Source organism: Nasonia vitripennis, chromosome 3 (assembly GCF_009193385.2).
Source record: "Nasonia vitripennis strain AsymCx chromosome 3, Nvit_psr_1.1, whole genome shotgun sequence".
In the NCBI taxonomy this organism is placed as follows: domain Eukaryota; kingdom Metazoa; phylum Arthropoda; class Insecta; order Hymenoptera; family Pteromalidae; genus Nasonia; species Nasonia vitripennis.
Window position 1 is genome coordinate 4,113,124 of NC_045759.1, and position 12,672 is coordinate 4,125,795.

Sequence of the window (12,672 nt, forward strand, 5' to 3'; positions counted from 1 at the left end):
TCACATTCGAAATGGTTTCTTAAAAACAATAACTGATGGAAATTCACGGTTTATGCGTGGCAGATTTCGCGCATATAAAAGCGGTATTTCTTCGTGAGAACGGCCGGAGCTTGAGTAAAAAAGAAAAATATACAATAGAAACGCTCGTTAAAAGAAGTATAAAATGGCGACGGTTTCTGAGAAAGCGTTTCATTGAAATTGAAGATTAAATTTTAAATTTCGCCAAAGCTTGCGGAAAACGTATATGTAAAAAGCACAGAGACGAATGGAAACTCAATTTCGTATACATTTATTGAGTCACAAAAAGAAGGACGACGTCGATGTAATTTTGCAGCAAAGGGCAATTACAATAATGAAAATTATGAATTTACTTAATGGCATAATTACGCTAGATCGACATTCGATCCACAGAGCTGCATATATCGCGTTTGTCGCGCAATATCAAACTGTAAATCGAGCTCTGAGAAATCTCTGAGATGATGTAACATAGAAATTAATCACTCGTTAATAACTTCGACCTCGTATACAGTAACCTTGAAAATTTACTCCTTTTCGTTTACAACAACAGCTCGTGTCCCTTATTCAAGTTCGATATATATATATCGAGAGGAAAATAAGGCAAACTCTCGCGCACCTAGCATATAGTCAGCCATTTTATACGTCTCCACACTCCTATATATATATATATATATATATACATCGCATACGTACAGTTCGAAAAGGCTTTTAAAACAAAATGACGGTATCCGGTAGGGCATATATACATATACACTCTGCAGCGCAGCGTCTCACCTTACCCGCGGCAAATTACACCCTCGGCTCTCGCGCGAATAACGAGAAGAAGAAGAAAAAATCAAGCATCGTCGCAGCTGGCCCAGCTCGAGAGCTTTTATTAATTTCCGCCGTCTCTCTCTCTCTCTCTCTCTCTCTGCAGTGTATATATATATATATATAGCGAGAAAAGAGCAGCGCAGTGTATAAGCCCGAGCCCCGCGGGATTAAGAAAGAATCCAATTTCAGAACTCGCGAAAGGATGCAGCATATATATATATATATATGTAGACGAAATTTCAACCGGGCGGCAACAAAGAAGAGGCGCACTCTATGTATATACTTGAGCCCCTCGAGAAACACACAACGTCATGCGTGGGCCCATAGCGCACGGAGAGATCGATCAAAATATACACACGCTTCCATTGTGTATATATATAAACCTAGACGAGTGTGATGCAGGTAAAATGGAATAAAATAGCCACGCACGCACACACACACACACACCGTAGTCTATTCTGTTCGGGGATCAAGTCAGTCCGTATAATAGACTGTAGTAGCATCGGAGAATAATCGGGATCGTTACGCGGCCGAAAAGTGTTTTGACTGCGGGACGAGAGCGAGAGATGATCGTCTGCGGCGGTTCCGCGGAGAGAGAGAGAGAGATAAGATAATCGCGCACAATAGCGGCGACAAAGGAAATTCGTGGTATACCTATATAAGTATAGTATAGAGGAGAAGGACGATGACTATGTGCTCTGCTGCTATGGGTGACACCGTGCGTATATATATATCGAAGTCTCCGATCGCGGTCCCCCGGAGTATTACGGGGCAGAAATCGCAGCTCGGCTTTATATACGCTGAATCGAGATCGAATATTGGCCGGATCGAGATAGGGCCGATCGACGTGCCCCGAAAATAACGAATTCCTATATATATATAGGCGCGGTGTACAGGGCGACTCGTTATAGCCTAATTATAATCGGGCGATCGGCCGCGAGCCATGTGAGCCTGTGTCCAGTGTATAAACGTAATACCGCGACGCGTTGATTATTACATACATACATACATATATATATATATACGGAGCTTTGATCCGCGGAGAGATTCGCCGGAGGGCCGCGCCGCCAGCGGGTAATTGTAATTATACGCGCGCACAGCTACCCGATTTCGACGACTGTATACGTGTATCCTATCGAGATACAACGCGATGAGGGCAGTTTATGAATGGGAGTATAATATATATATACAGAGAGAATAAAGTAGGCGCGCGCGTGGACGAGTATAGCGCAAGCTCGCGCGCGTTAGTGGGTTTATGGAAGCAAGCCGGTTTTAGCCAGGCTAATAGCATAGTAATGCTGGCTGATCTTTTCGGAATCCCGTAAGAGCATTAGCCGTTCGCACGTGAGCAAGTTAAATTGCTATGTTGCGGCGGCGTCGGGACGCCGGCGCTGCTGCTGCAGCTCTCTCTCACTCTCTCTCTGCGCGCAAGCGAAACAAAGATGTCGACTCTCTCTCACTCTCATATATGTACCTCTATGTGCACACCTCCATCTATACGCGTGTGTGCGTATACAAATGAAAAAGCGACGCGCCAATAAATTCGGCGGCGGCGGCGTCGCGGCGTAGCTATATATAGTCCCTCACTCTCGCTCGCTCTCGGCGGTTTGTTTCCGGGGCGCGCGAGCCATCGCTGTGCTGCCATTGGCGCCCCACCCTGGCCAGTGCCGCTCCCAGGACCGCCCGCTTCCGCTCACGGATTCGCGCAGCTGCCGACCCCCCCCCCTCTCTCTCTCTCTCTCTCGCTCACTCTCTCTCTCTCTCCGACTTCGACAGCAGCGCGCGCGCGGAACAAACGAGCCAGCCGAGAGAGAGAGCTATGCTGCCAGCAGCGCAGCTCCGTGTGTGCGAGCGGGGCTGAAAGTAGCTCGCTAACTATCGTGCGCGCAGCTCTTCGTCTCTCTAGCGCGCGAGATATACTCTTTTTCCTCCTCAGCTATAAGTGTGCAGTGCATTAAGTACCTAAGTTTTCGTGCCTCGAACATCCTCGTCGTCATCGCCGTCTCCCGATGCCTGCGACGCTGCCGGGATCGACGAGCCTCCTCCGCGGGACTCATCTGGGTGAGTAAACACACGGCCGACACACAAAGCTTCTCTCTCTCTCTCTCTCTCTCTCTTGGAAATCGCGGACAAAGTGGCGCGACGCCCCGAGAGAAGAGAGTGTTTACAGTGCCCTCGAGAGCGCTTTATTGCAATGCTCTCTCTCTCTCTTTCTGTTTTCAGGTTGAGCAGCGAGTCATATATGTGGCCGAACAGCCTGGGGGGCGGCGCGGGCTGCGGCGGTGCTTCGGCGGCGGCGGCGGCGGCGACCGAGTTGGCCGCGGCCGCGGCCGCTGCCTCCAGCAGCTCGGCTACGGACCTCTTCGGACCGGCCGGAGCTTTCGGACCCACGGCTACGGGGCCTTACGGGCCCCTCAAGACCAGTCCGTACGTCGGCGCGCTGGGGATGCCGCCGATCGAGGCGCTGCACTCCAGCATCGGGTACCCCGGCTGTGCGCCCGCCGGTGAGTCCTACTACTGTGAGTGAACCAACGATATATCTATACATCCATATATCTTTTCTACTCCTCTTTTTCGCTGGCTCTGTGTGCGCAGAGAGAGAGAGAGAGAGAGAGATAGAGCATGTGGCTGTGCAGGACACTCGAGGGCGCAGCTATAGTCTTTGGATGCAGCCGCTTGGAAAGTTGCGGCGGCCCGACGTCGAGAGCCCTTGCGGGCTGTTCACTTTTTTCGCGCGCGGGCGGGATTGTTGCTTATTGAAATCGCTGTGGTCGACTACGCGCTGTGTCGTTATATATTCGAGTATATAAGCGCGACGGGGGGTATATATCGGTCGGTAAGCGCGGGGGAGAGCCGAGAGAGACGGGACTCTGAGATGAGTTTCGAGGAGCTTTGTTCGGACGAGGTGAAGGACTTGACTGCGCGCGTTTATGAGGAGTGTCGTATAAATGCGTGCAAGGGACCTGTTGTATATCGCCGCTCCCTATCCAAGAGTAGCACTGTTCAAATTTCCCCTCATAAGTAGCACAACTCGCATTTCCCGCGAAGACTAGCACAACTTAAACAACCAAGTTTTTACCGAAAACTTTTTTTTTTACCGAATTTAAAATTGTTTTCACAAATGCAGTTATTTTATTTTACAAACGTTCTTTGAAATTTGAAAACCTTCTAAAATTGTCCAAGGTTTTCATGCTACTCTTGACCGCATTTCTGAACTGTGCTACTCTTCGCGGCAAATCGTGAGTTGTACTAGTTTTCGTTTGAAAATTTCAACTGTGCTAGTCTTCGTACGGAGCGATGACATACAGCTTGGTGGCTACAGCTCAAACTGTAAAAAAGTGTCTTAAAGGAAAATAAAAAAAGGAAATGTAACTATATAATAATTCGCGCACGGCAAAAATAATCTTCGAACCGGCCCACCAGCTCTGAAAAAATAAATAAAAATAAATAAAAATAAACAAAGTTGTGCATGAGAGCGAGGCGCGGGATTAGTTGAAATACCTGAGGGTATCTTTTATTTAACAAAAGGTCCATTTAAAATTTAAAGAGTTTCACGTGCGAGACAACTTTTATTCGTTTTATCCGCACCTCTCGCATTCATTTTGAAAATTGACGCTCGTGCACATAACGACCCCGAAAAACGGCGCATCGCGATCAATCGCTTTGAAAAGCGCAAGTCGTCGCCGATAAATCAATACACGCATTAATTGTGCAAAGCCAGAGCAGCAGCAACAAACTTCACTCGTATCATATCGACAACAAAAGCCCGGCGTGCAATAACTTAAAAACGGCTTGAAAACTTGAAAACCCCAAGAGAGCGAACCCTGCTGGCAGCGTTCCCGAGAAAGTACCTAAAAGCTAGCGAGATTTTTCAAATCTAGCAGGTTTCCAGAGTAGAATCGAGATGGAAACCCCGATAAATCCGACATGATTTCTGGAAGAAATCTCGGTAGAATTTTTTTTTTCCACTATCATTTGTTCATACAACCATACTTTTCACACCAATGATCCTGCTCTGCATTGACGTTGTTTGAAAATATCTATAAATTCATCTACAATGTTTTTTCAAGGGGAAACGTGATTTTTAACGTGCACATTTACAGTGAAAACCTAACCCCACGCATGCATGCTCTCATACATGACAGTATATACAGCATTGTGTGCTGACTGACTTTGTATTATTCAAGTACGATCACATGCACTCAAAGTCACCAATAATGAGGTTTGCACAGGTATTTCAATCTCATCAGTATGCGAGCCAGTTACTCTCAACCACTAAATCTCTCATAATCTTCAAATATCTCTGATAGTTTTCAAATGAGAGCCGAAACAAAACTGTGAAAAATAAATCGAAATCAATAAAATTTGATTTTGCTCTCACTTGAAAACTATCATACCTAGAGGGCTGAAATTTTGCGACTTAATTTTTGTTGGCATGTTGAAACAGTGTATTAAGTTGAATTTATTCTAACTGATATGAATTCGACTGAGCTACCTGCATTTTTGTACGTCGAAGCCATGGGGTTCAGGGTGAAAAGCCGAACCAAGAGTGTTAAGTAAAAACTGATATGTTGCAGTCTGTTTCTAAATATAATTGAACAAGTCTTAATGCAAAAGAACAGACATGAAACTTCAATATCATGGATGTAGCATGATTATGAGAGATTTGGTGGTTGACAGTGACTGCGCTCGCATACTGATGAGATTGAAATACCTGTGCAAACCTCATCATTGGTGACTTTGAGCATCGATGAGACAAATCATAATTTCCCTTCAAAATCATTCTAGATGAATGAATAGGCTAAATATTCATAATTCAACATTGACTGAAACTGTGAAAATTGTAGTGTAGCGATATACCGCATCGCCAAAAAGCCCATGCTAATTTCCATAAAGTGGCGAGTATATTTAAATCGGCTGTTGCTCAGCTTCGAAAACTCGCCACCTTATGGAAATTAACATTGGCTTTTCGGTGCTGCGGTATCGTTGAATTGCCAATTCTGCCGAACCGTACGCGCATGCGCAAAAAAATTAACGCAAAAAACAGAACTTACCGGCCATTTGCTAGCAGGTAAGTTTTCTCGGTATACAATATACATACCGGCGCGTGTAATGCTCCTCTTCTATACTGTTGTCGAAATTTCGCCCGACCTGGCCGCCCGCCGCGTAATCGCGTCCCCGGAACGTTTCCAAAAACAATAAGGAAGCCCGGTATAGGTATGCATACTGATGAGGGAGCTGACCGGCGCGCGTTTCAAAAGAAATTTGCTCGGCACACTTTCCGAAGAAAAGGATCAGGGTTAGTGCGTCGCCGAGAGATCGGATATTGTTCTCCGGATAATCCGGCTAACGAGCTGCACCGGCCGTCTACTATATTATCCTGCATCTCCCTCTCCCTCTCTCTCTCTCTCTCTCTCTCTAATGCACGCTGCAGTGTCTATGTCTATGTATATAACGAGTATCTAAGTAACGAGAATGACGATTATTCGTTGGGACGGTGGTGCGATTGTTGGGTGCGCAGGTAACCCCCGCAAGCAGCGCCGCGAGCGGACGACCTTCACCAGGGCCCAGCTGGACGTCCTCGAGGGCCTCTTCTCGAAGACGAGGTACCCCGACATCTTCATGCGCGAGGAGGTGGCCTTGAAGATCAACCTGCCCGAGTCGAGAGTCCAGGTGAGCTTTTTGCGCTATATATCCATCAACTATATACATGCAGAATACGGAACGACGACGACGACGACGACGACGACCAGGGAAACCCTAGATATGCGCTCTCTTTCTCTCTCTCTCTCTTTGCAGAGTAGGGGCTTTTCATTTATTTCTATTACCGCTCGCGCCCGCGGATCGACGAATTAGACGCTTGTTGGGGCTTCAATTTGTCAGCGAGCGAGCGAGAAAGAGCAGAACTGCGAGCTGCGAGAAGAAAGCTTGGCCGGCCTCCGATACAATCTTGAGCAAATAACAAGGGGGATTTGGATTTAACGCGCGCCGGGGACTAAGGCGTCTCTCGAGGGACACGACTGCAAGCTGCATAGACCGAGCGACGGGCAGCGGTAGCAGTAGCTCTTTGCGGCTACAGGGCATCGATTCCGCGTCATCGAGCCCCTCCGCTAGTTTCGCCCCTGCGCGTACAGGCTCTCGGGTATCTCTCTGCCCCTGCATATATATATATATATATATATCTGTTCCACAGAGCAGGGCCGTAAACGAATTAGCAGCCGGCGGGCAAACATTCCGAAACAGCCCACTCATAATTACCATTATAACGCCCGGGAGTGAAAATCAGCTGGCGTACGCGTGTGTATATATATATAGGGCTTTCACGCCCCCTCGTTCACACCCCAGCCAGTGTCAGCAATCGGGATTTTTACTTCTGGAGGCGATCGTTGTAAACGATCGGTAGTAAGTGTAGCGCGACGACGGCTAGATCTGCTTATCGGCTAATCTACTCGCGAGCGAAGAAATCGAGTGTATATATATATATATATATACGCGCGCTAGGGCTTGGACACCAGTTGATATATACATTATTATATACCCACGTTAAAAATGCAGGTGGGATTACCGAATTTAATTCGATTCTTTCGTCGTCAAGCATAAAAGCTACAAGGGAAGTGACTTTTCACGATGCCTATCTGGAGCTTGTACTTTGACACTCTCTTTCTCTCTCTCTCTACGCCCGCGTCAAATGCCCGCTTTGGAATTTAGAGTGTGTGTATGTGTGCGTCGAAAAATCGGGAATATCCTTTTAGGCGAGCTCCCATTAGAAAATGGAGGCATTAAAAGGGAAACCAGATATCCGGCTAGTTAAATCTCTCTACTCATCTCTTGACGGATGCAAATCGATGTGACATAAGAAAAAGTTCCGCAAAAACGTGTCCCCGAGCCTCGCACCGAGAGAACAATAGCCGCGAGCGTTCGTGTCGATTCCTCTCTGCTCCTCGGAAGTCGAAAAGTCGACTCGTGTCCCGGCATAATCAGCGCGCAGCTGGAGTCTCGGCTCGCATAGTCTCCCGCACGTATTACACACCTTGTACGCGCATAAATGCATCGCAGTCGCTGCTAGAAGGTGAAACAGAAAAAAAAAAGAAGAAGAAGAAAGGTCACCGCAGGGTTGAAAAATCGCGCGGGCACGCGCGCCTGAAACTCGAGAGTGAAAGAACGCGGGCGTATCGTGTGTTCCCCAGAAAATCCTTGGAGAAACCCAAGCTGTAGCATTGATCGCGCAGGGCTTCTCTCGCGCTCGCTCGTGTCTGTACTGCTTCTTCCGTTCTCGTCGACGTCGTTCCAGCGCTAATCGATGCCGGCCATCGTGCAATTAGCGCAAAAACTCTATTCTCTTCTCTCTCTCTTACTCAGGTCTGGTTCAAGAATCGCCGGGCCAAGTGCCGCCAGCAGCAGAAGCAGCAGCAGCAGCAACAGCAACAGCAGCAGCAGCAGCAGCAACAGGACAAGTCGTCGAGGACGAGCAAGAAGCTTCAGCCGAGCAATCCCAACGGAGCCGTGAGCGGTAACCCACCGCCGGGTAAAAGCCCCTCGATAGCCACGACCCCGACGGCTGCCGCCACTGCGGCCGCCGTACCCGCCACTACGCCTCTGTGAGTGTCTTCTTCGAGTCGTATTGTGTGTGTGTGTGTGTGCGTTTGCACATGCAGGGGAGGAAAGAGCGAGGCGCTATTGTTGGCGTACAAGCTCGCTCGTATCCGGCGCTTATCCGCGTTGAAATTAATCTAAGAGTGAAATAAAACATGGTATATAAATTAAACGTTTCCAGGAGCGGCGGAACGGCCGGTTCGGCGGCGAGCAGTCCAGCTCTCCTGCGGGACTCGCCCCAGTACAAGTCAGCATCGGCCGGCGGTGCCAGCAGCAGTCTACTGTTAGCCGCCAGTACGACGCCGCCCAGCGTAAGTGTATACATCGGGCTATCTTCACCCCCGAGATATACCCTACGTCCTATATAACTGGGGCTCGAAAATATTTTCGTAATCGACACGCGCGATTGTTATTCATCGCGATGCCTTTTCCCTGTCGCTTCTATTGCGATATAGACCCGACGCTACCGGGCTTACGCAAGCCGGTTATTAATCGTACGCTCCGCGGCCGTGTAACTTTGTTTATTATAGATTTACAGAAAATCGCCTTTGAGCTTTCGACACTCCGGAGGCGTGTGTATATATATATATATATATATATATATATATATATATCGTCGCGTAGCTGTTGAAAAAGGGACAAAGAGCGAGGAGCCCTTTCGCGGCCCTAATACATCCTCATCAGCGCGCGCGCGCATTGAGAGTAACCGAGCTGCGCTCGAGAGCCATCGAATATATACAAGTATAAAGTGCTCGAAGACGGGAATTAGACGCGCCGCTGGGCGTTTTCTTTATTTTTTCAAGCAGCTAGGGGGTACGGTCTACAGCAGCGGCGGCAGCAGTAGCAGCATCTGGAGCCCGGCGGTGACCGAGAGCGGAGCCGCTGGAAACGGCGCTGGTGCTGCTGGTTTTCCCGGGAGCGAACACCAGAGACTGGCCGCCTGGGCGACGACGAGCAGCCAGCAGCAGTGCTACCAGAACTACAGCTCGTACTACAGCAACATGGACTACCTCTCGCCCACGAGCCATCAGCTGAACGTCGTGGTCGGTACTCGCAGTGCTAGTAGTAGTTGCGAATTTTCGGCAAGTACTGATAGTCGCTGCTTTTTTCTTTTGTTTTTCTTTTGTTTTTTTTCTTTTTATGCCTTTATGCGAATGCGCGATATTATATATAGCGAAGGTCTAAACGATCACCGCTCGAACGTTGTTTTTCAATTTACTTGTCGCGTTGCGCGTTTGGATACGCCGATGCGGTTGCATTATGACATACGTAATGTGCCAGGTTCTAAGCATACTTTATCGTATTCCCGGATAAAAGTTCTAATCGAGTGTCTATAATATTCAATCTTCATAGTTTTGAAACGACCTTTGAAAAAAAAAAAAAAAAAAATCACAATCTCTACATATCCCCCTTGTCGCACGGGTCCACAGGAAAGCGGAGGAGCGAACGGCCTGGACAACGCCTGGCCTCGGACGAGGGACGAAAGCGCCTCCTCGTGGTTCTACAACAGCGCCGGCTGGGGCGAGCGCAAGTGAGTGGCTTCGTCAACATCTGTACGTCAACCTCTACTACAACTGCAGCAGCAGCTATCGATCTGACCTTTTATTTCTCACTTTGCAATACCCGCGACTAGTCACTTCAGGCGCGCGTCATCTCTAACTTTTACTACTCGACCCCACCTATAATTGTGTGTGTGTATGTGTGTATGAGTATACGTGCGATTGTAAGAAACGCCTGCGTCCGTGTCGGCAGAGAGGGTGTAATGTTCGCGTATTATCGCCCTTATCGAATTATACGAGCTGCGGCATATTGTGTATTCGTATGTATGTGAGAGAATACGGGATAGAGCGCGTGACGAGCTGTCAGAAATTAAGAAGGATCGTGTAAATAGTATATGATACATTAACGGTATTATATGACGTGTAGGACCTAAGGCAAAGAGCAGCTGTATTTTGTGTACATAATATACAAAAAGTTGCGACGCGCGCATATATACTATATTATTACTATTAACATTAATTAATAATTATTGATATTATTACACACACACACACACACACCGCGAGAGCTGAACATCGAGCGACGATTTGTACATATATCTAGTGTTGTGTCATACGGAGTATAACGAGAGCAACGATCGCAGAGTATAAATCCCATCGCCCTCTACATACTATATGTATTATTGTATTTTTAAGTATTATACAGCCGCGGTATTAATACACGATTAATTAACGACACACATATCAATTGGCAATCAGCTATACTCTGATATCGCGTCTATCTAAATTACAACATTATATTCTCGTATAGTCGAAGGAACGTTTATACACATCAGAGTTTTCTAAGATGAGCCACACACACACACACACACACATGCATATCCCCGTTATGAGTTTGTTACACATTGTTATCGCGACGAACGAAAAGAATATACATAAGTTAAGCGATGTATATGAAACACCGAACATCGAGTGGTTCGGTGCAGTAAATGTATATGCAAGTGCGCGAGCTGAACTGGGTCACACACATATACTTATGAGGAAGATGGAGAAGTCGATTTGTGCAGCCGTCGCCGCCAGAGACACACTGCCGGGAACGTGTATCCCGATTTTTTTTCTCACGTATACTTATAAGTACATCAACATTCCGAGAGCGACGCAAAACAAGTGATGAAAATATCGACAATTTGTGCGCGCGCGCTTGTGTGTGTGTGTGTGTGTGCGTGTGCGATTAAGTACGCGATGGATATCGAGGAGAAACGATTAACTATGTGCATATACATTGACGAGATTATGGCGCGAGATGCGAGCGGACGAGAAAGTGATTATATATATAAATATATACATATACATTATACATACAATGATATCAGTATAAGATCTCTAGAACTGTAAGTACGTGACTGTTTAGATTGTTATTATATAAAAAGAAGAAGAAGAAGAAGAAGAAGAAGAAGTGAGAGAAAGCAGAGTGGTAGATAAACGCATCGGTATAATATTATACATATACATCTAACGATATATGCATATGCGCGAGAGAATTGCTGAATTGAATTACGTGTCATAATAAATAAACATATGAAATATTAAACGAATCGTGCAAATGTCATTACATTCCATATCTATATATATAAATATACGTATGCGCAGGTCATATTAAACTACACTCGTATCCCCACAAATCCCTTCACAGCGCACGTGTGATAATAATATAATAATATATACATCAGCATCGCGTGTGTATAATAGCTGGTCAAAGTGCATTTTAGAGTTAACGAGAGCTGGCTCTCCGATCCGTCATGGAAAATCGTAATTTTGAGAATCTTTAAAAATTCTCCCTTAACCCGCGGCTATTTAACGATGGAAATAATACTCGCGGAGTATAATCGATTGGCTATACGGCATATATGGCTATATTTTATTCGCGCGCGTTGATCGTGTCCGCAATGACCGCAATGTGTAATTTAAAATATGATCTCGTCGATTAAACGCGGTTACCTCTCTTTCGAATACACACACACACGCGCGCGCGCAACGGTGCCGATGATGATGAAGATTACTCTCTGCGGTGCTGGACAATTTCAGTAATATATTTTGAAAAGGTCTGACGGCGCTTGCTTTTCTCTAAACTTTTAATTCGAATTGACACTATATCAATGTCCATAGATCGGTGAGTATATTATGGTATAGAGCGTGCAGACGTTGGGCGGGCATCGCAAAATGGCGCCACTCGAGGAAGAGAAAGCCCATTCATTCATCAACAGCCATTGTTCTATTTCGTATTGTATACCGATGCCGGGGGCTGGCCATAATTTGAAATTCATTCTTATCGAATAAACTGCAAAAGTGCGAGGGATTACTCGTACTCTATAGTAATTTCTCTCTTCAGAAATTATAATTTTAACGCGAAACAATGAAGCGACTAACATCCTCGTTAAAAACTGACGTTTCAATCCGAAACGATCAAGTTAAAATAGATCGAGACAAAGAAAGTTGCATCACTCACACACACACACACACACATGGCATACCTGCGCGCACGAGAGTTCAAAACCCGGCCGCGCATCTCGTGTTCCCGGAACAGCTCTCTCGAAAAAGGCTTGCACAACACAACGCGTATATCTCCGCGAAATTCCCGTCGCCACGTTTCAGAGAGACCCGAGAGAAAAATAAGTAAGCAGAAGCATCGAGAGAGAGAGAGAGAGAGAGAGAGAAAAAAATCAGCCGCCGTCGGTCCTCTCTCGCGCAT

The 12,672-nt window shown here is 46.6% G+C and overlaps 1 protein-coding gene across 10 annotated transcripts; it reads left to right on the forward strand.

Moving 5' to 3' along the window:
- LOC100118780 (homeobox protein OTX2) lies at nt 1-11,518 on the forward strand. 10 transcript variants are annotated; one of them, XM_031926951.2, is made up of 7 exons: nt 1-2,892; nt 3,055-3,350; nt 6,344-6,504; nt 8,191-8,429; nt 8,606-8,735; nt 9,228-9,506; nt 9,855-11,518. In XM_031926951.2, the coding sequence occupies exons 2-7, from the start codon at nt 3,074-3,076 to the stop codon at nt 9,957-9,959; spliced, it is 1,191 nt and encodes a 396-aa protein (XP_031782811.1). In that variant the 5' UTR covers nt 1-2,892; nt 3,055-3,073; the 3' UTR covers nt 9,960-11,518. The 10 variants fall into 10 exon arrangements, with proteins under 10 accessions (XP_031782811.1, XP_031782813.1, XP_031782812.1 ...); XM_031926953.2 differs by having other exon boundaries at nt 2-2,892; nt 3,055-3,335; nt 6,353-6,504; XM_031926952.2 differs by having other exon boundaries at nt 6-2,892; nt 9,231-9,506.
- Nucleotides 11,519-12,672: the final 1,154 nt, after the last annotated feature.